At 31.9% G+C, this 21,972-nt stretch overlaps 1 protein-coding gene across 1 annotated transcript in view; it reads right to left on the bottom strand.

Annotated features, from left to right (window-relative positions):
* The window catches only part of LOC145321122 (uncharacterized), a 73,130-nt gene extending 61,047 nt beyond the window's left edge, over positions 1–12,083 (bottom strand). The window contains exon 1 of the mRNA XM_080162855.1: positions 11,569–12,083. Coding sequence (XP_080018981.1) covers positions 11,569–12,034 — 466 coding nt within the window. The 5' untranslated portion in view covers positions 12,035–12,083. The remainder of the gene's footprint in view (positions 1–11,568) is intronic.
* Between the last annotated feature and the right edge of the window lie 9,889 nt (positions 12,084–21,972).

Below are 21,972 nucleotides of genomic sequence, written 5' to 3'. Positions count from 1 at the left end.
AGCAAATCCTCTTACATGGTGATATTAGATGTATGTATAATATTAAAGAACTTTACCCTGTGTATGCGAAAGTATGCGAAGTTTGTTTTTTTAAGCCCTAAAGATACTGGGTCTATAAAAAAAATAACAATTTTTTAAGATTTAAAAGTAATTTTTTTTCTCCTTATTTAAAACACATATTCATTTAAACTAAAAGTAAAGAAAAGTTTTAAATAAAGATTATCCCTAAATGTCTAGGCTCTTATCTGAACCATTTTACCTTTTTATTGGGGGGGGGGGGGGGGAATGCCCTACTTATATCCACATCTGAACCCATTAAAGCTAGAAGTTTAAAAATTTTAATGTCGTTTCCTAGTTCAAATATATATTCTTATTTAATTTGTTAGCATTATTTACTCCCTTCACCCTTTTATAAAGCAACCTTTTTCCAAAGGTGCTTACATACTTATTAAAAAAAAAATAGAATTTGTATTGTTTAAGATAGAAAATGCTTCCTTTCAAATAAATTGAAAATAAAATGAAAGTCTTACATATCAGAGATTTATAGGGATTAGATAATGGCCGGGAAATTAATGTACATTCCCAATGCTAATACACAAAATTACCCCTTCTATAAATTACAATTAGTGATTGAAACGTTTGGACCCTCAACTAATAAACCAACCAATCAAAATTCAATAAAAGTCCAGCAAATTGTTATGCCTACAAATAAGAAAACGCTATTTGGTGAATTTGGGGACAATTATAATAAACAGCCCATTGTCCCCTCCTTCCCTACATATACACACAGAAAATAAATAAGAAATATGCTCATCTGTATGTTAACTTTAGATTAGAAATCTCAAAATATAAATTTCGGCGGCGGTGGTCGGCGGTCGGCGGGAAAATGGCGGCAGATTTTCATATGATTTCAGTAGGTCATACATACTTGTTAGAAAAGCTTATGTTTAAAATTTGAAGTCTACAGGCCAAAAATTGCGGTCTCAAGAGCTGTTTTAAGATTTCTGAGGGATCAGGACCTGCAGGATCATACCTGGACCCTGAAATTGACTTAAACACTTAAGTTTGATATTGGTATTTACTGGTATAGGATATTTTAGTATTTGGTAACTTACAATGCTTAGTTTAAGGCAAACAAAATATTTTTGCTCTTTACCTGTATGACCCTGCCAGGTTTGCTGGCATCCTGTGCCAGCCAGGATGGAGATATTTAAAATTTCGCCATTATATTAATAGATATATGGATACTTATTGCTATTTAAATAAAATTTCATCAAAATTTTAAAATATACACTCTCTATGATTTTTTGTCATTTTTTGGCTTCTCTGGAACACGGTGAGCTGGGCAAATGAATGATATCTCTAATCTGTTAAAAATAGGTTTTCCTCATTCAAAAATCTCTATGCGTAGAATGATTCCTATTTTAATAAAATATTTAAATCAAACTCTGAAAACCCCAATTCAACATTTTTTAAAATTTAAATAAGTATGGTTTGGTATACATATATAGAACATTTAAAGAAATCTATAATACATAATAAAAAGAAAATTGGTAATTTTTTAAATATATAGCAGCAAAACAAATGCTTCTTCATAAAGTTCATTATATAAAAGTAACAGGATGTCTATAAATCTGTCTGAAGGATCTTGCTAACCAGTAAAATGATATGGTTCTTATTTAAAATTAGGCTTCTCATAAATCCTGGGTAGTTTTATAAGTATTTTGGGTAAGGGTACCATCCCCCCCCCCCTCACCTTAAGTGCCCATAGAGGCCTCTAAGGCCGTAGAGGTTTAGTTTATAGAAAAAAGTAAAATATCTTTTTTAAAAGTGTTATTTTCTCATTTTCCTTACTGTACAAGGTTGACATTGAGTCACACACATATATTATGTATTAAAATATACTTAAAAAGACACACATATATATATACACTGTATACACGTCTTTATGTCTGTTATACATAACCTTTACATAGGTATTAAATTTGGTAATAACAAGGATGAAATTTTGCTAGAATTGGGGATAGGATAAAAGCAAATTATGTTTGAATGCATCTGTCTTTTTATTCGTTAAGATTTCGCTGACAAATGGACGCATTTTATTCTGCTTTTTCAAAAAAGCTTTATATATTGTTCATATGCATTCTTCCTCGCCTAAAAACTAGGAGTGCAGGATTTAGTTTTAAAGTGATACTACTATATTTTTTAAGTTCTAAAAAACCTGTAGTTTTTACTTGGTTGTTATCTACTTCATTAAAAAATTTGCCCCCTGCAAGTTAATGAAATTTATGAAGTAACCCTGACCTTTCCTGTTATATAGTGGGTATTAATAATCAAAATCATGCATATGGGGTTAGGAAAATAAGTAAAATATAAAGTGTAATCAAATTAAAATTTAAGATAACCCCAAAAATGGTTTTGATTCATATTTTTGTTTAAAATCCAATTGACAATGCTGGCCTCTTTTTAACCTTGCCTAACCAAAACTTAAAGAAGTTTCTAATATTCAATTTAATGTTCCACTGTAATTTAGGGGCATAAGAATGGCAGTTTGTCGCGGCTAAAAGCAGTATAGTAGCTGCTGCTGCCAAATAATCGACATCTCACATCCGATAAGGCAATAACTCTAAAAATGGGCTGCTGCCAAGTCTTTTCATATATTCCTGCATAACACTTGTCTATCTAATATTTTTCCTTGTATGATATTTATTGCTTGTACTTTAATATGCATTTACATAAAAGCTAACTTTACTTAACTTTTAAATAGTAGCATAGCAACTCTTTAATTAGGGTATGTCCGTTCGTCAAACAGAGTCTTGACAGTTACACATAAAATATTACTTCTATAATTATACAGTTTATTGCACATTTTTTTTGTAAAATTTTTAAGATGATCGTTTTACAGTCATAACTGCCATTAAAAATAAAAGAAAATTAAAATCTTAATTGTAATTGATATCTTTTAAAATAAGTGTAAAATAAACCTATGATTTAAGTCAAGGTTTACTAACACATTAAACCAGGGAGGGAGAGGACATTAAAAGTTTTAAGTTAATGTTTTCATATTTGGAGACTAATATTGAGTTTTAATTGGTTGGTTCATTAAGTTGAGTATCCAAACGTTTCAACCACAATTTATATACAAAAGGGGTGATTTTGTGTACCCAAATTGGTGATGTACATAAATATAAGGGCCATTGTCTTATCCCTTTAGATCCCTGACATTAAATGCTGGTTAAAACCATTTAAATGCTTTGAACTTTATATCCAAGACACGTTCTACTCTCCACTTAATTCAATAATGTTTTGGAACCAAAAAATGCACAGCATAATGCGCATGTAAAAAACAAGGACGATCATCATATGATAACATATTAGCGCAGCTTAAAAATGATAAAGTATATCTAGAATACCAATTCTTTCAACTGCTTTACATTTTTAACTATATAGGTTAGGTTAGGTTGTTATTAGTTAGGTAAGCTTAGCTACACGAAGTTGTTTTACTTTTATAACATTGATCAAGAATCCCGCAAGGCTAAATTAAGTAAGCATATGATTAGTAGAGTAGCTACGTTCCTAAAAATGCTAAAAAAGTTTATTGTTTATTAAACTGCAGCCAGGGGCATTAATTACACTTGGGACACTCCCTTGATTGCATTTAATAGAACCCTTGCCCTGCCCGCGGACAAACAGTTATATTATACATATATGAGCTCCATAGAATAATAGGGACAGCTGAATAATGTATCCTAGTTGAAAAAGATAATATTTTATGTAATCCTTATTTAAAGTTACAGGATGTCTATCTGTGTGTGTGACTGTGTTTGTCTATTTCTGTCTGCACCGAAGGATCTCGATTACCGCTCAACACTAACAGATAGTTTTTTTTGTCGGTTTAAGTAAAAAAATAACTTTTAAAGAATTTTTGCTTATTTGGTTAAGTTAGGTTAAGTAAAGGTTAAAAGAACCCTCAGTAGCCCGTAGGGTTAGCGCCCTCAAATTAAAAATAGACTTTTCAAAAAAAACATTTTTTTAAACATAAGGAAAACCTTTTTGTATTTTGTTAGTTTATCTACAGAGCTGAATCTTTTAATCATTTTGGTGGTGCGCTAAATCGGGGTGCGCCGAATTTCAGCCAATCACAGCGCGGCATATCATATAATGCTGTGATTGGCTAAAATTCGGCGCACCCCAATTTGGCGCACCACCAAAATGATTTAAAGATTCAGCTCAGGTAGAATAGGCTACCTGAATCTGTTCTATAGTTTTCATGAGAGATGTGCACTGTGCATTTAATAAGCTGTACATGATATTAAAATTAAACAAATGACCTCAAGAATATGTTGAAATACTCAATTATGCATGTTTTTAAAATGCTTATTTGTTAAATATTATCTTTAAAATCCTTTATTATGCTTTATTATAAATTAAGGTAGGTATAGGTCAATACAAGATTAATCTTTCTTCTATACTAGATAAGGGAGTTTTGTGTGTGAATGTTAGAGCGTCCTATAAGATCTCGAAAACGGCTGGATCGATCAAGACATGTAAGCACTAGAATGTTGATATCCTTTTTAGCATCCTATTTTCTTTAAAATCCACCAGGATTTTAAAGGATGAGACAATGAACGATAAATTAATACAAATCCCTATAAAAGTAAACATTTTCCTTTTTTAGATTACAATTTATGGTTTAAAAGTTTGTACACTCAAATTTTGGAGAAAAAAAACAATAAAAATCAATAAAAGTACTCAAATCCAACTAACTCAATTGTGGTTATAAATCTTTTGGTACCAGTATGATTTACAGTCCAATGTATGTCCCCACCTTTCTTGATAAACTCTAAACAGGGAGGGAGGGGACATTGGGCTTCTTATTACACTGGTCTCAAAAGTTTTATGATAATTTTTTCTTATTCGTTGGCTTAACAACTTTGGGGACTTTCCTTCAATATTGATTGGTTAGTTTATTAAGTTGAGTGTATAAACATTTTAACCCCTAATTGTAATCTACAGAAGACGTAATTTGTGCATCATCATTGGAAATGTAAATCCATTATTGTATCCCTGTAAACTATAGATATTTATTTTGAAATGATGCTCTCACGAGAGAAAATATTGTTAAGATTGATATTCAATAATGATGGCTCACGAATATTATTAGTCTCATGTGTATATATGTTTCAGGGATATTTAGGGATAAGACAAAGAACCATATATTGATTAGTACCTATGCTAATACACAAAATTACACATTCTGCAGAATAAAACTATCGGTTAAAAAATAGACTTTGCAAGTTTAAGCCAACAAATCAAAATTTGATAAAAGTTCCCAAAGTTTTTTTAGCCAAATAATAATAACTATAATAGAACTTTTTTTGGGGTATAGTCCCTTTCGTAACATCGCACCTTATGGGGCGATTCTTCGTATTTTCACAGTAGCTTTTCTACTATTTCTAGCCCCTGTGGGGGGCTCTAACCCTGTGGGGCAAACACCTAACCAAATATAACCTAACCTAACCTAACCTAAAATAACCTATAAAAAGCCATTTTAAAAATACGACGAATCGCCCCTTATGGGGCGATGTTACGGAAGAGACTATTCCCCTTTTTTATGAAACTTTGGGTACCTGTTAATTTACAGTCTTATGTTCATGCCGTTCCTGATATAGATAGGTGGTATTGTGAAACTTTTTCAAATATACACTTTCAAAACATAGATACATTATTCAAATTGAAAACTAGGGCTCGGCAACTGTTAATGTTAGGCACACTTTTAGCATCCTGCAGTCGCAAAATTTTAACAATCCAAAGATTTAATTACAGCCGCCAATGAATCAACAATCCACAAAAGGGACGCTTTGGAGGCTGCCTAGCCCTTAAAAGTCCTGGATGTTAATCAAGGGATCTGTATTTAAGTGTTTTTAAGAGTCAGAAAATAACTTAATTAAAACCAACCCAAGGCGTAAATAGCCTAACACCATTCCGGGACCTATGTTAAGCCATCCTAAAGAGGGGAACTTGATCAGTTCAGAAGTTATTGAGATCCTAAGCTTCAGAGAAAAAATCTTTACTACTTTATGATATAGGATTACTACATTTAAAACTACAGGATTAAAGAGTAGAAATCAAAAGAGGCTTTAAATATAATATTAAATTAAGACGGAAAAAAAAAACTTTAACAAAAAGCTAAAATAGTTAATCTACATCTTAAATCTTAAAAAAAATTAAATGCTAATGATTTAAACAAATAAGGAAGTCATTGTTGTCTATAATTTACACAAAAAATATATAATCTTTTTCTTCCTTCACAAAAACTTAATGAAATAGTAAAATCATTTAAGGATACTTTTTGTGATATTAAAAAAAAAAGAAGCTATACCCAGAGATCTAGAAGGTTAAGAAAATGGCTAAAAAATTAGGTACATCCTCAATGATGTACTAAATTACTCCTTCTTTATAAAACAATTGGTGGTTGAAACGTTTGGACACTAAACTTAATGAACCAACCAATCATATGCAATGAAAGTTTCAAAAGTTGTTAAGCCAACGGATAAAATTTGTCTTTAAAAAACTTTGGGGACTAGTATAATAAACAGCCCCAATGTTCCCTCTCTAAGCAATACCACTATAATGCAAAAAGCAGATACAACAACATGTTTGAAGTGGTCATTACCTATGTAAACAATACCTTTTTGTTGTCTTAAAAATAAGGGATTGTTGTTTGTTCATTTGATCCCAGAATACAAGAGGACATTAATACTCCAACAGTGCATGAACTTTTGGAGTGAAGTCTTTCTATAATTAAACTTATACACAATTAAATTAGTCATACATGAAAAAAGTAAAGAAAACTGTTTTTTTCTTTTTCTTGGGCTAATGTCTCTCATGAGCGGTAGGAATTACGCATGATCCGCCAAATAGCCTAAATACTGCCTTTCAGAACCCCAACTTTCATGCAAATTGTTGATTATTTCGTCCACTGCACCCGTTTGCTAAAGCTTAATGGGCACACACATACAAACATACGTACTATTTTGCAGAATTTAGCTTGTGTTGCTAATGGTTTACATAAATTAATTGTTCTTTATTTGGCTTTGTTTGTTTACTTAATGCATACACCAAAGGTTATTCAATACAAGACAATTTTTTTTATTTTATTTTATAACCTACGCTATGGGTGTCATTTTTGTTCAGGAAAATTATTTACATACCAGCTATTAATTTTTGGATACATAAGTATTAAGATTTTAGGGTAGCTTCGCAAATAAAAACAATATATGGAAAATATAATGGTGTATCTATGTTTAGAATTGTTAAAAAAAAATTTGCAGGTATTGTAAATAAATCACTTGATTTAGATACCAACTAACCGATTGATATCTGCGGATTAGAACTGATTCTCAGCTATACTGAAAAATCGTGTATAGTATCGTAATACAAACAACCTTTCACGAATATTAAAAAAATCTTAAAATTAGTAATTGTTTTTAGCCTTCGGCCACTTGAGGCTAACAAAACTGGTTTTAATCTTATAATTTTTCATTTCAATATCCGCGGAAAGCTGTCTATAATACGATGCGATAAATAACTATTAGAATAAAATTTGTGATACCCTCAATAAATGAATAGAGGCGATTTGCATTGACATTTTGCAGACAAAGGGGATAATAATACTTACAATAAAGGGCGTTTTAGGCTAAGACTTATCAATATACAATATTCATATATGTATTAACATAGCTCGATAAGCAGGGATCTTAAGGGATAAGACATTGGACGATAAATTGATTCATCCCCAACCCAATGATAATGAACAAATATACCCCTTCTGTAAATTAAAATTATTGATTGAAAACTTTGGACATTTCTAGTTTTAAAGCAACCAATCAAAATTTAATAAAGGTACCCTGAAAGACATTTTTATCCACAAACATTATAATTCCTCTAATAAAATTTTAATCATTGCTGAAAAAAAACTATAACCATTAAATATCAAGCTTAACATTGATTGCTGTATCTTATAACTCCAATCACTTGTGGCAAAAACCCTGCAATTTGTTTCCTATTAGTGGAGAAGCGCTTGCGAAATTTGTTGAAAAGAACTTGTGAACGGTTAAACACGCCTGATATAAAAGATATAAAAGGCCAAAAGTTGATGAATCAGAAATAATTGAAATCATTTTTGCAACATCATTTGATAGGAGCACAGCTACTCTACTATAAACTCTTGTTTGTTTGTAATACAGTCAGTGACTGTTGTTGTTTATTATTTTCCTTTTTCACTTTTTTTACCCAACCTCTTAATTTCTTTATCATTCTTTTCCCCTTATAAATCCTTATGTCTTAGCAGACAACCAACCCTTTGATTCACGATCTTTGTCTGGAGATCTCACTGTGCATGGTAATGAGTTGCGACTGTTATTGGGGCTAAGGCACACACTCACACTTTTCAATGTCTTGTGCCGAACAAAGAAAGCCGGAAGGTACTATTTTTAACGTCTTTGGTATGATGCGACAAATAATGTTAATTATTAGGTGGAAATGGGAATACTTTTGCATTTAATCATACTTGTTTTTTTTCTATGTTATAATTCATTTATCTTCTCCACCTTATGTGCTGATGACATTTTTATTAACCTGCTAAATTAATAGCTCAAACCACAAATAAAATTGGTTTTTGTAAAGCAGGTTAGATTTTTATAATGCAATCCTATACAGGGAGTAAGGGAGGGGACAATGGGCAATTAATTTAATTTAAGAGTTTTTGAAGAAAGGCAATGAAAACCAGAATAATCCCGAAAATATGGTGGAAATTGTAAAGTGATTGTTGATTAAATCTAGAAAACCATAAACTAAGAAAAAAGTTCCAAGAAAAAAAGCAATCGTTTGAAAATAAGATTACCAGTATTACAGACTGACATAACCATTCTGTAATTAATTACTAGAAATATCTCCCTGGATCTCTTCAGATGACAGGGAAAGAGAAAAGAGATTTGGGGGCAAGTGATATGAATATGGAAAAAAGGGGCAGGCAGGCGTGTAGCTGGATGGGCAAGTATATGACCCACACACCTTCCTGCCCCTTTTTATCCTGTTTATTTCCCCCACCTCCTTCTCCATTTCCCTTTCTAGTCTACTTTTAAAAAGGAGGTGGGGATGAAGGGAGTGAAATATTGTATGGGAGGGGGGCCGTGTATTTATATTTGAACTACTCTCTGTCTGCAAAACTATATATATTCAAAACTAACATAGCGAGTAATGGCATTTCTTGCGCAAGTCCCCAAACTCAGTCAGAAACTGCTAAATTCTTGCACATTCCCTTTAAGCCAGTCCCCAAAGTCTGAGACTCCTAAAGATTGAATATTCGATCCATTGTCCCCTCCCTTACTCCCTGAATCCTATAAATACTTAATTAAATCACTGAACTCAATAACCACCATCTTTTAATCACGCTTTATTAATTCTTGAATAACATATGGCCTAGATGTTTAATTTATTTTATTTGATACGTTAAGTTATATGCCTCTAGTCCATTTGGGGAGCTTTACCCTTCGGTGTCCTATTCCAACTGGGTACTATACACATGGGACTCTTCTAATTCTATACTAACCTAACCCATCTAAATACATTTTTTTAAAATTAGTTTGTGGTCCATGCACGATATAAAGAAAATCATATAATAATCTTTAAAATAAAGGAAATACAGGTTTTTAGTTTTTGACATTGGCTTATGGAATTTCTTCAGATGGCAAGAGAGAAAAAACTTCTAAAGAATGTTAATGAAAATTATCCATGGTTAAGTAATCTTTCATTTTATCTCATTTGCTATTTTAGCAACAGGGGTAGTTCAATAGCAAAAAAGAACTTAATTTTATATCTACAGATGTATATATGTTACAAATATAGTAAAGATAATTAAAGTTGTTTTTAGTATTAGATATATGATTCAAGAAGTCGACCTAAATGTTTTTCAAATGTCGATAAAAATTAGGTAAATGTTGATATTAGGATAATTAAGGATCCAATTTTATACAGTACAGTTTTACAAATATTTTTTTTCTAACATGTACAATGACCATGTGAATTCTACTTTAAAAGACAGTATTTTAGTGGTTATTTGCCCTTGTACTTTTTAAACATAAACGTACATTCTTGGTCTACTGGGTCACATGAGTGAAAATAATATATTTAATAAAATAAACTTTAAGATATACTTTTTCTAATCCCAAAAGGGGATAGGTATATTGGAAAATACTATGAATACATTCATGATTAAAATCGATTAAAAACGTTGAAAATCCGTTCAAAGTGCAATTCTTTTTTTTTACAACCGAATTAAATTCTTTGATGGTGCACGTTTTTTTCTATATGGATAAATTCCATTTCATTTGACCATTGCAATCCAGTAAATGGATTATTTCTATAAATGGTAAAGAAGGCCAAAATGTCCATTTCATTGTAATATATATCATTTCATTTGCCATTATAGGCAGGGAGACATGATACGGTCAATGGAGGTTAATTTTAACTCACTTCTGACTACAAACACATTTCCTCATTCGTTGGCTTATATACTTAAATCAAATTTTGATTGACTAATAAGAAATAGCACAGCAGTGTCCAAAATTTCCCCCCCAACTTTTTTAACTAAGGAGTTTAACAATTTTGTCAGTCATAATTGGGGCTGTACATCAATTTATCGTCCAAGTAAAAAAAGTTGATAGCTGACCGAAATCATGAGTAATAAGACAAAAACACAATAAATTGATGTACAACACCAATGATGATAAATTGAATTACGCCTTATTTAGATTATTATTAGGGGTTGAAAAGTTTGGACACTGATGCTTTGAACCAATCAATCGGAAGATTAAAAAAAAGTTCCCAAAGTTGGAAGGGGTGTTTACTAAACTTTGGGTAACATAATATTTTATACAGTCCAACGTACCCTGTAAATGATATATCAACAACATGACCTTTTTTATAATAAAATTAAAAATAAAATTGACATAAAAATCTTTTTAAAATGAGGTAGTTAAGAGATTTAAATTATATTCTATTCTTTTATCCAAGATAAAAAGTCTTTACTAGTTAAAATCATTTACAAGATTAATTTAAAATGGCCAATGACAGTCACAAAATTAATTATCTTATTTTAAACTTATTGAAACAATGTAAAAATTGCTACTTAGAATCGTAAAAGATGTTATTATTGGTCAATTAAGCCATGGGCTTAAAAGTCATTATGACGACCATAACTATAAATAAATTTGACCTTCATTAATGTGTATGAATGACGGTTAATTAAGTTTGTTTGTGATTATATTTTTTATTATTCAACTTAATTAAGACCATTCAAAATTTATATTCAATATTCAAAATATTTTAATCAACAAAAAAAACTTGGCATAAAGTCGATTTCATAATCAGAAAGGTAGTCACAGATTTGCAATAAGAGTTTTTTTAAACTTGGGCCTTTGTAAAAGAATTTTTTTGAAGGGGGGGGGGGGGTGGTGGTGGTGTTGATAACCATCCCCTCTTTATGATAGAATACATTAATCATACCTGTTTCCTCTGAAAAGACTAGAAAATAATGCTTAACGCCTCCGAACTCTCTCAGGAGGTCATAGAAATCTGCCTCCGTGAGGTCTGGAGGCAGCCTGGAGACGCACAACCATTGCTCCACTCCAGTCACTTCAATGCCGTCGGCGTACGGATCAACTCCGCCGTCAGAACTATCAATAACATCATGATCATCATCGTTTAGTGACTCTTCACTAGTCCGATCATAGTTGTCACTAACATCACTGGCAGAGGTTGTATTACCATCACTGCTATGTATGTCCTCACTTAGAGCTGATATATCCAGCTTAGCAATATCATGGTTATCTTTAATTATGTCACTGTCATTATTAATACCGTTGTTGGAGGTCTTGACTACATGCCTCTGTTTCACGTTGTTGTTAACCTCCAGCGGCTGGCCGCCGAGGCCGGCTGTGGCCGTTGTTGTTGTGGATTTTGTAGCCACCATCCTCAGACTGTTTGCAAGGACATTATTCCAACGACTGTGGTGTAAGTTTGAACAGATAGATTTAGCGACGGTCGAACCGAAAGAGCGTATACACACACGCACAGACACACGCACATATTTTGTGTACGAACGACGACGGATGTAAGGAAGGAAAAAGAAGGGGAAGTAAATGAAAGAGAGGGTTGAAAAGCAATTCCATTATATACAACGGGGGAATATAGAGGGAAAGGGGGGCTAAGTGTGCGTGTGTTCTTCTTGTCGCTGTGTGCGTGCGCGTCGTGCGTTGCGTGTTCCTCAAGGTTACGTTGATGGTAAATGGTATTGTGATGTGAGTGTGTAGGGGGGGGGGGGGAGGGGGCTACACAGCTTAGGGCGAGCAAGTCCTTCAACAAGGAGATGGCTTTAAGACTGGTTTTGCCAGGAATACACGGGATGAGGGTAGAGTATATTCGAAAATACAAAAATGAAATTAAGATAACTGAAATGTGATTTTTTTCTGTTAGTTTAACTTATCTATACGATAATTGTATAGCTTACACAAAATGCAAAAAGGCAAATAAATACAATTGAACAACATGAATAAAGCATAATTCAAAATATCATTTTTTAGATTAATGTGATTCTCTTATTTGATAAAGACATTTAAAGATAATGTTTAATCTAAAAAAAAATAATCTTCCTTTAGAACGGCTCCTATATAACAAGGATATTTTAGTTCGTCCGTCCTTAAAAGACACTTATGTTAAATATGACTTTTGGTGGTCTTTAAATGTTTTTTTTAATTTCGAATTTTATCATAAATAATAATAGTCTGTACCTTTATTCCTGAAATATAACCATGGAAAAAGAAGGAAAAAAGAGAGAAAGATAGGATGCAAGCAGAGGTCCGTCTGTCCGTCCGTCCGTCCGTACGCACAAAGGGGAATGAATATTTTCCCAATGAAAGAGAACTATATATATATATGAGGAGTACTTTCAATTTTCTTTCCCGAGCTAATAAAACATCTATCTATCTATCTATGTATATGATACATATTAGCGTATAGCGTATATGCCAACCATTTTTACGGCGGTCACTTTCCTCAATTTTTAATGAAAATAAAAGTGCTAAATTGCCTTTTTTTAAACTGACGCTTTTTACAGATGACGAGAATCTAAAGGACAAGCATAAATACATATATATTACTTTTTAAAGAGGGAATTTTAAATAGATAAAGTATAAATTCTAAATTTATTTGATTATAACTAAAATTGTGTACTGTCAGGGAGTAATTTTAGAGTTTAGAGAATGGTACTTTGTACAATCCAAACCTGATCAAACCTAAGTTTAGTATAAATGCCAGTTAATACTAAAAGTATTATCTTACTTTTGGTGAAAATCAACATTTTATGGCCATTATTTGAAATGTAATTTATTTGTGAAGAAAATGGCCTCACATATTTTCCTTCGCTTTGTACAAAGCAGTGTTTGCCTGTCCTTAAGAAATTGTTTGTCTGTCTCAGATGCTATTTCTCGAGGGATAGTGGGGACAATGGGCTATTTAGTACCCAAAGTTTTATAATAATAAGATTTTCTTATTCGTTGGCTGAACTTTGGGGGCTTTTAATGAAATTTGATTGGTTGGTTCATTCCAAACGTTTCAACCACTAATTTTTATCTACAGAAAGGGTTAATTTTTTGTATCGTCATAAATTTTTCGGCAATTGTCTTATCCCTTAAGATCCCTGATTTATCTGTGTGTCTTTGTCTGATATTTTCTTTTAGATCTTTTTTTTGGTTATCCTAAAGATTATTTTGTATGTCCTTGTATGTTTATCTCTTGTCCATTCTAAAAGAAAATAATCTAAGTGCAAAAAATCTTTTCTATTCAAAAACCCTGTTTATCTTTTACTATCAGTTTTTGGTTAGTTCCTTAAGAGTAATAAATACTTGCTTTAAAAGTTCCTTTTTTGTGGTTTCCATTGTTAGAAAAATGCAAATTTTTAAAGATAATAGTTTACCTACCTTATTAAAATAAGGTTAATGAAAAGACTTAAAGGAGAACCATATCAGTCCAGCTGTTAACGATTTGATAAGCTACACACACAAACAAATAGACATCCTGTTACTTTTAAATCAGGATTTATTAACATTTATGTTTCTAATTGAACAAAGAGAAAACTAATTTTGAAGTTGTACTTAAAAACTTCATGCTTCTTGGTTATATCAATAATTATTTCATTTCAAACAAGAATAATTTTGTCTAGGAGTAGGAAGGCTTAGACATTTAGTACCTATCATTGTTGATTATAAAAAAGACAATTTACTGACATTTTTCTTTTTCATTAAACTTTTTTTAGTTTTGCAAGTGTTTCTGTGATTGAATGTATACATAGATGTATATTCCAGTCAACCTTCTCCCCTAAATATAAAGGACCTTTTAAATAGTAGACAAAAATTAATTTCTCAATTATGTTGTTAGAAGCCTTTGTGTGTAATTTTTATTGTTTGAGTTAGTTTTTTACCTGAAGGATTAAAGTGGCAGCAAATATTGTACTATAAGTCTAATCTATTTTTATCAATAAGTTTTTTTGTAAAAACCTTCAAATTTTTTTTACAGAAACTTTATTTTCTTTACCAGCTATCGGCTAAAACCTGAACCGGGTCTTTGCCTTTCGAGGGAAAGTTACATATAGCTAGCTCTTGCTCCCTTTTTTTTCACTTTAATTTTCTGTGTGTGATGAGTCCTACACTTCCAATAAAGAAGTAGAGAAAAAAAGATCTACTTAGAAGCTTTTTTTTCAATCATTAAATAATTTTCAAAACCGCAAATAAATAATTTAATATTAGAAATTTTATAAAGACACTATACCACAAAGTGTTTTGTAATTAAGTTTAGAAAAAAGGCAATTTTACACTTTAAATAGGCATAAAATGAGTTGAGTATGTAAACTTAAGCATATACATTGTGTTTGTGCTGATAATAACGCGGCATTTTTTGTCGCAAAGTTACCCTTTTATTAATATCTGTCCGTTAGTTACTCCGGCTTAATTAAGTATTTTGCAACAATTAAGTATTTTTAGCTAACTAACTAATAAATGAATGTAGGATATACGAGGGTATAATGACAGGGGAATATTTGTCATCAATTTAGCTTGCTAATATCGACCGCATTTTTTGGTCAGTTAAATCATCCAGTAGGAGGGGAGGGGATGAGGTAAAAGGGGTTGATCGGGCGAATCGTTATTTTATCCAGCTGCGAGTATTACTTTATCAGAGTACATAAAAGTATGGTGTTGATTCAAGTAATAAAAAATCGATTAACGAATATGACATTTATAATATCAATTCTTATTCCAATATTTTCAAAACAATATTAAAACATTCCAAAAAAAAAATAACCTGTATTCTTGTAAAATATACTTTACTGTTATTTTAAAATCTTGATTATTGTTATCTTGTTGTTATTTCTTCGCTACTTATGGATATAATTGTCCTTGTTAGTTACATGGGCACGAACCACGAGAAATTGGCTGCCTGTTACAGTGCTTAGTGGTGGAAAAATGGTGCCACAAACCATTGTAATAAAGGTTTTCACTAGTTTTCTGTTGGAAGCAGTTATCTCAAGATTCATTCGGTCAGTCAGTGAGGGAAGTAAACTCATAAAGGATAACACAATAGTCGATGAATTGAAATACATCTACTATGATCTTGAACAAGATTACCATTAAAATTTTTGTTTAAAAAGTTTTAGACACTACTATAGTTTGGAAGAAATCACAATCAAATCAATAATAGTTATTTCTCGCATCGTATTATAAACAGCTTTCCGCGGATATAGAATGTACAATTATGAGATTAAAACTAGTTTTTAGCCCCGAGGTGCCGAAGGCACCGGCTAAAAAAACTAGTTTTAATCTTATGATTGTACATTTTTATATTCGTAGAAAGCTGGATATAATACGATGCCAGACATAGTTTTTTCGTATGGATAAGAACCGGTTCCTATCCACCGGATTCAAATGAATACGAGAAAAAGTTTTAAACCAACGAATAAGATAACATGATTAAAAAACTTTGGGTACCAGTGTAACCAACAGTCAAATGTCCCCTCCATTTCTACATAGCCATTAAAATATATATAATATAAATATTTATTTTTTTGTAACCCCTCTTGCATCCAGTATCTGATGTGTGTGTGTGTGTGTGTGTGTGTAGCTCTTGAAGCCAGAATTCAACAATATTTTCCCGCAGGAATTTCTCCCCCCCCCCCCCCCACACACAAGATAATCCAACCCCCCTAAAGTTTCATGTCTACAAAATTCAGGGTCATACGTCGCACATGCACACATTAATAGGGACTAATATTCAGAGATTTTGATCCATCTTAATAATATGATATTTGTGTGCGTGCATATTAACCTATCTTTTTTTTTGTTGTCAATTTCTAGCATTCAAACTTAACTCAAACGGATTTAAAGAATTTAAACACATAATTACTTAAAATTTTTGAATTTCAAAGATTGATTTTGACTCATTTTCTATTAAAGTACTCTAAATAGAAAGATTAATTTTTCACATGTAGAGAGGGGTCATTGGACTGGAAATAACACCACGTTATCGAATATGTTGGCTCAAAAACTTTAAGTACTTCTATTAGATTTTATTTAGTTGGTTTTAAAATATCAGTGTCTTAGTCTAAACGTTTCAATCTATGATTAACATAATTCATTTTCGTTAGTGATGTATTTTGATATGTCGTGCATTAGCTTTTCTCTTTAGATCCCTGATTTATAATAAACAATTATTAATTCGATTTATTTTTAAATGTTAGAAAATCTGTCCCTATCCAAGGGTGGTGAATTCACATACACATTGTATAGTTACAATGGGTACTAATAATAAGAGCCTGCAGTAATAGTGGTTGGTATGCCATGCCGGTAATACAGACACACAACGGATGTTGGATATTTGCCGTTTTGTGGTTGCAAGTTCAACTACTGGTCCTAATCCCCCCCCCCCCCACTATCCTGTTGTAGTTAGGTTCAAGTTAGGGTTCAACCTTAAGTGCTTCTATTTTGGTCAGACCTGAATTTAAATAAATTTAACTTATTTTTACTAAATTAAAACCTTTCGTTTATACTAAAAAAAGAAGAAACTTTTTTATAAATTAGTCCATAGCACGTCCGTATGCGTCTATAGAAATTAAAACGTAACCAAAAATGGCTAAAGAACTTATTATTTTCAGGGAGGGAGGGGACATTAGAATCATAATAGTGATCAAAGAATTGTGGCGTGCACGAGTTTTACCGGGGGATTTGATGTCTTGAATGGTGGAAATATTCAGAGGTTTTTTCAAACCAATTTTTCGTAATTTAGATTTTTTTTTAAAAATCTAAAAAAAAATTTTCTTTGGGGGAGGGGAATTTTTTTTAGGGGGGGGGGGCGGGGGGGGGGCCGGCCCGGGGGGGTAGTCGACCCCACTATTTAAATTTTAGTTTTAAAAAGAATTTTTTTTTTTTTTTTTTGGGGGGGGGGGTTCGGGGTATCCCATCCCCCAAGAAAATAGTTAAAAACCTTTCCGGGACCTATGAGAAGCTACCCTGTAATGGAGAACCCTATCGGTTCAGCGGTTAGCGAGATCCTTCGCTACAAACAAATAGACAAACAGACAGACATCGTTCTACTTTGTATTATAGATTAAATGGTCGGTTCAAACAAAGAATAGGAACTTTTCAATAATTCTAACCTTTGGACGGTGTAATTTTTGTTATCATAATTGGGTATGTACATCATTGTAATCCATAAGAATTCGATATCAATCCAAAAAGTCAATATCAGTGATTTATTAACAATGCCGGCCGAAAATTGCTTTTACATATATTTTATTCATTTTGTTATTGCTGCGTTACTTATGGACATTATTATCCTTATTTTATTTCACCACATGGAAAATGTGTAATTTATATAGTGAGGGAAAGCTATTAAATATGTTGCAAAGACAGGGATCTTTAGCGACATGACGATAAATTGATGTGCATCCCCAATGCTGGTATACAAAATGACCCCTGTGTAGGTTAGAATTAATGGTTGTAAAGTTTTAGAACTACTATTAGTAACCAAAGTGCCCAAATTTGTTAACCCGACGCATAAAAGAACCAGTTTATGAAACTTTGAAAATCAGTATAATTTACAGTGCTATGTCCCCTCCCCACTGTGTACAGGGAATATTATCTTATTCCCATCGCCTGCGATCATTAGAATTAAAGATATTTAATAGCCCAAGCAACATTCCAGAGTTTAAGGTTTTTAAATTTTATATTTAAAAAACAAAAGATTTTTAATAATTAGGGTCTGTTTGTATGTCATCCAATGATAGCTCTTATTAATTTATTATTAATTTAGACATAATAGAATTGTCTTATCGATTTTAAACTTTGCATGATCATTCCTGTAACAGTTAGGTACGACTTAGAAAATATTACTAGGTATCCCGCAAGTCCATTTAGAACATCAGTCTATAGCAATAATTAAATGCGTCTGCTATGGTCATTATTATTAACTTCAAAAAGTCGCCATAAACCACAGTAACTCATATATTGTAAAACTATACTTTTTGAATAATTAAGTTTAGTTTCAATGCTAAAAAAGCCATAACAAAAAAATGAATTTTTGAAGGATTTTAAAGGATTTGGTTTATGACCCAAGCTGTTGTCTCTTTGCAATCATTAAGATTAAAGATATTTAATGAATTAAAGGAAATAGCTTGGAAAGCCAATATATTTTTGCAGGGATTAAAAGGGATAAGACAATGGTTGATGTACATCCTCAATTAAACATACACAAAATTACCCCTTCTGTAGATTACATTTAGTAGTTGAAACGTTTAGAAACTTAACTTAATGAACCAACCAATAAAATTCAGTAAAAGTCTTCAAAGTTGTTCAGCCAACAAAGAAGAAAACGATACAGTAAAACTTTAGGTACTAGTGTAATAAACAGCCCAATGTCCCCTCCCTCCCTTACATTTTTGTCACACAGATTTTATCTTATTGGCAGGGATTATGGGAGGGAGGGAGAGGTCAATGATATTAAAACTAATTTTCACCATTTTCTTTCCCCTATGTTTGCAGGCTACTACTAAGAGCTAAATTCTAAAAAGAAAAATAGGGGTGAAGCATAATTAAACTACGCAGAAGAATAAGGGTGAAGTTTAATTAAACTATCATAGTATTCTCCATCCCTGGATAAAAAAAACCTTTAAATTTTAAATTTATTATACCTTTTTCATGATGGATTAATCATTATAAAAAAATTAGTATAGTATTCTATAAAAAGAAAATAGTCTGATATGGATGTGCGGAATAAAGGTTCGATTTTAAAATTATAGATAGGTTGCCACATATTATATTAACTAACTGTTACATTAGTATCTCTGTACAATGTTTGAAATCGATAGGACATGCACACATTTACTCTATAATTGTCAAACATTTTAACCCATTTCTCCCAAGGGAAGAAAAAAAGAATTATCAGCATTGAAATATGCGCTAATGAAATCTTAGAAATCTAGATGGACATTCCCCTTTCAGCGTTCATAAGAGCGAATATTCTCTATAATTAGGGTATGTCTGGAAATAAGTTTTTGAATATCATTTAAGAATTCTAATATGTTATACTTAATGTTTAATATAAAAAGTATAGCGCTTCATGTTTGTTCGTTTGTTAAGATCTCGCTAACCACTGAAAAGGTTGAGTTCTCTATTTTAGAGAACCTTCATGGAGGTCCAAAGATACTTATTTTTTAAACTAGCGGCCATAGAAGTCTCAAGGGCAACTCCCCCCCCCCCTCCCTTTGAATTTTAGTTTTGAAAAGTTTTGGTGAGAATTATTTTTTATTAGGAGGTTGAACCTTCACTTCAGAAAAAAAACCTTATTGCTTTATATAATAGGATTTCAGTCTTCGGTGGGTTTAGGCTCCTTTAATCTTCATAATGTCATATCCCTTCGCCGTATTATGATTTAAAAATTATGTTAAGAAAGCTCCTTGGACATTGTCACCCTTGTTGTCAAAAGAGTTATGACTAACAAATTCTCATTTAGAATTGTTTAATGATAGCAAATGACGGCTGGCCTTCTAATAAATTGAATACTTATACGTAATTTACTTACAACAATGCTCGAGTCATGGAAATATTACAATTGAAATAGATATGACGCTTCTGTCATTTACTTATATTGTTCTTTTAGTAGCGAAGCTATTCTATAAATGTTTGTGTCAGCCTGTCACTTTTTACCACTTCCCATCACTTCAGGCCCCCTAGAATTCTCCTTCCCTTCTCCTTCCAACGCCTTTATTTTTCATTCTTTTAACTTTTACTTTCTATCTCTCTTATCTAGAAGCTTCTAGAGGCACTTTAGGTAATGGTGAATTTAATTTGACCCCCTATAGTTTTAGGGACAAAAAGAAAAAGTTAAATTCCACCCTATTTTTTTTGGGGGGGGGGTATTACACATTTCCAAAATAGTTATAAACCTTCCCAGTACCTACCCTACCTAGAGAAGCTACCCTGTAAAGGAGAACCATATCGGTTTAGCGGTTAGTGAGATCCTTTGGTATAAACAAACAAAAAAATAATAACATACAGACACCCACTTTATTGTAAGGATTTTATTTCATTTGAACTGTTTGGAATCAAATTTAAATATTTTGCCCTTTTCATATTTTCTTGTAAAATAATAAAATTATATGATTATATTTACACAAATTCGAGATAATTTATTCAATTTGTCTCTTTAAAAATATTCCCTCATTTTTTAGTGAATGATGAAATAAGGTAATGAGACAATGTGTGAAAGTTTAAGAATCTGTTATGCTTATCTTTACTTTTACAAAAACTAAGACAAAACAAATTCTCTAGCCCCTTCCCCCAAAATGTTGATGTATAGGGCTCGACAGCAGTAGCAGCAAGAAGCAGCAAATTTATCAAAGTTTTTGAAAAATTTAAAATCACCAATATGACTGCTAATCACAACTAACTGTTAAATATTCGAAGTCATTTATTTAAAGTTCTATACGAGCTGCTCTTTAAATCAAAACCCTGCAGCCTAGCTGCTCTAAAAATGGACAGTTGCCGAGCCCTGTTTAGTGAGACTACAAAAGAAATAATTGCTGATCTTAAGCATTCATTTTGTTTAGAAATACTACGTTTGTCTTTATGTCTGTAAATTTGTATATTTTTCTATCTATCTGTCTTTATGTCTGTCTCTTTGTATATCTCTATTTATCTGTCTGTCTGTCTTTACATCTGTCTTTTTGTAAATCTATCTGTCTCCATATCTGTCTATCTGTGTTCATAAAAAAGTAGTGTTAAGTGTAGCCTTATCACAAGTTTTAGCATACGTTTTTTTAGTTTTTTTTTAGTTTTGATGATTTTATATTTGTAACTAAAAAGTTTGAAATATCTCTGACGCATTGAAATCAATTTAATTATCATCTCTAAAAAATCGTTGAAAAATATGAATTTTCATTATGAATATGCGCTTACAAACTTACAGACTCACCTACAAACTTACAGATGTAAATTATAGAGTGCAGTGACTACATCAGTAAAAAAAACCTAGCAATTTGTCTAGACTAATAAGTTTCACCATTTACTACTAATCTAAATACAAAAACTGCAAAAAAGCTCAAATATCAAATATTTACATTTGTAATTGCTTTATAGAAATGAAGCTGCAATGTATATAGTCTTGTATGTTGGTCACTGTCTTTACGTATTTAAATTTTTTAATCGGCATTTATACATAATTGTCCGTATTAAATGGAACAGGATAAATCTATCTTTTATGCCATTTTACTTGCGCTGCGAGCTTGTTGTGCATAATTGAGATTTAGCGGCTATAGAATAAAAGGTGGCCTTGCTGTGTTAATCCTTATGCTGTGCGACCAGCTGT

This window comes from Acartia tonsa, chromosome 1, assembly GCF_053477335.1.
Source record: "Acartia tonsa isolate MP-2025a chromosome 1, ASM5347733v1, whole genome shotgun sequence".
In the NCBI taxonomy this organism is placed as follows: Eukaryota; Metazoa; Arthropoda; class Copepoda; order Calanoida; family Acartiidae; genus Acartia; species Acartia tonsa.
The sequence above is the reverse complement of the archived record's forward strand: the minus strand, read 5'-3'. Positions and strand labels throughout refer to the sequence as shown.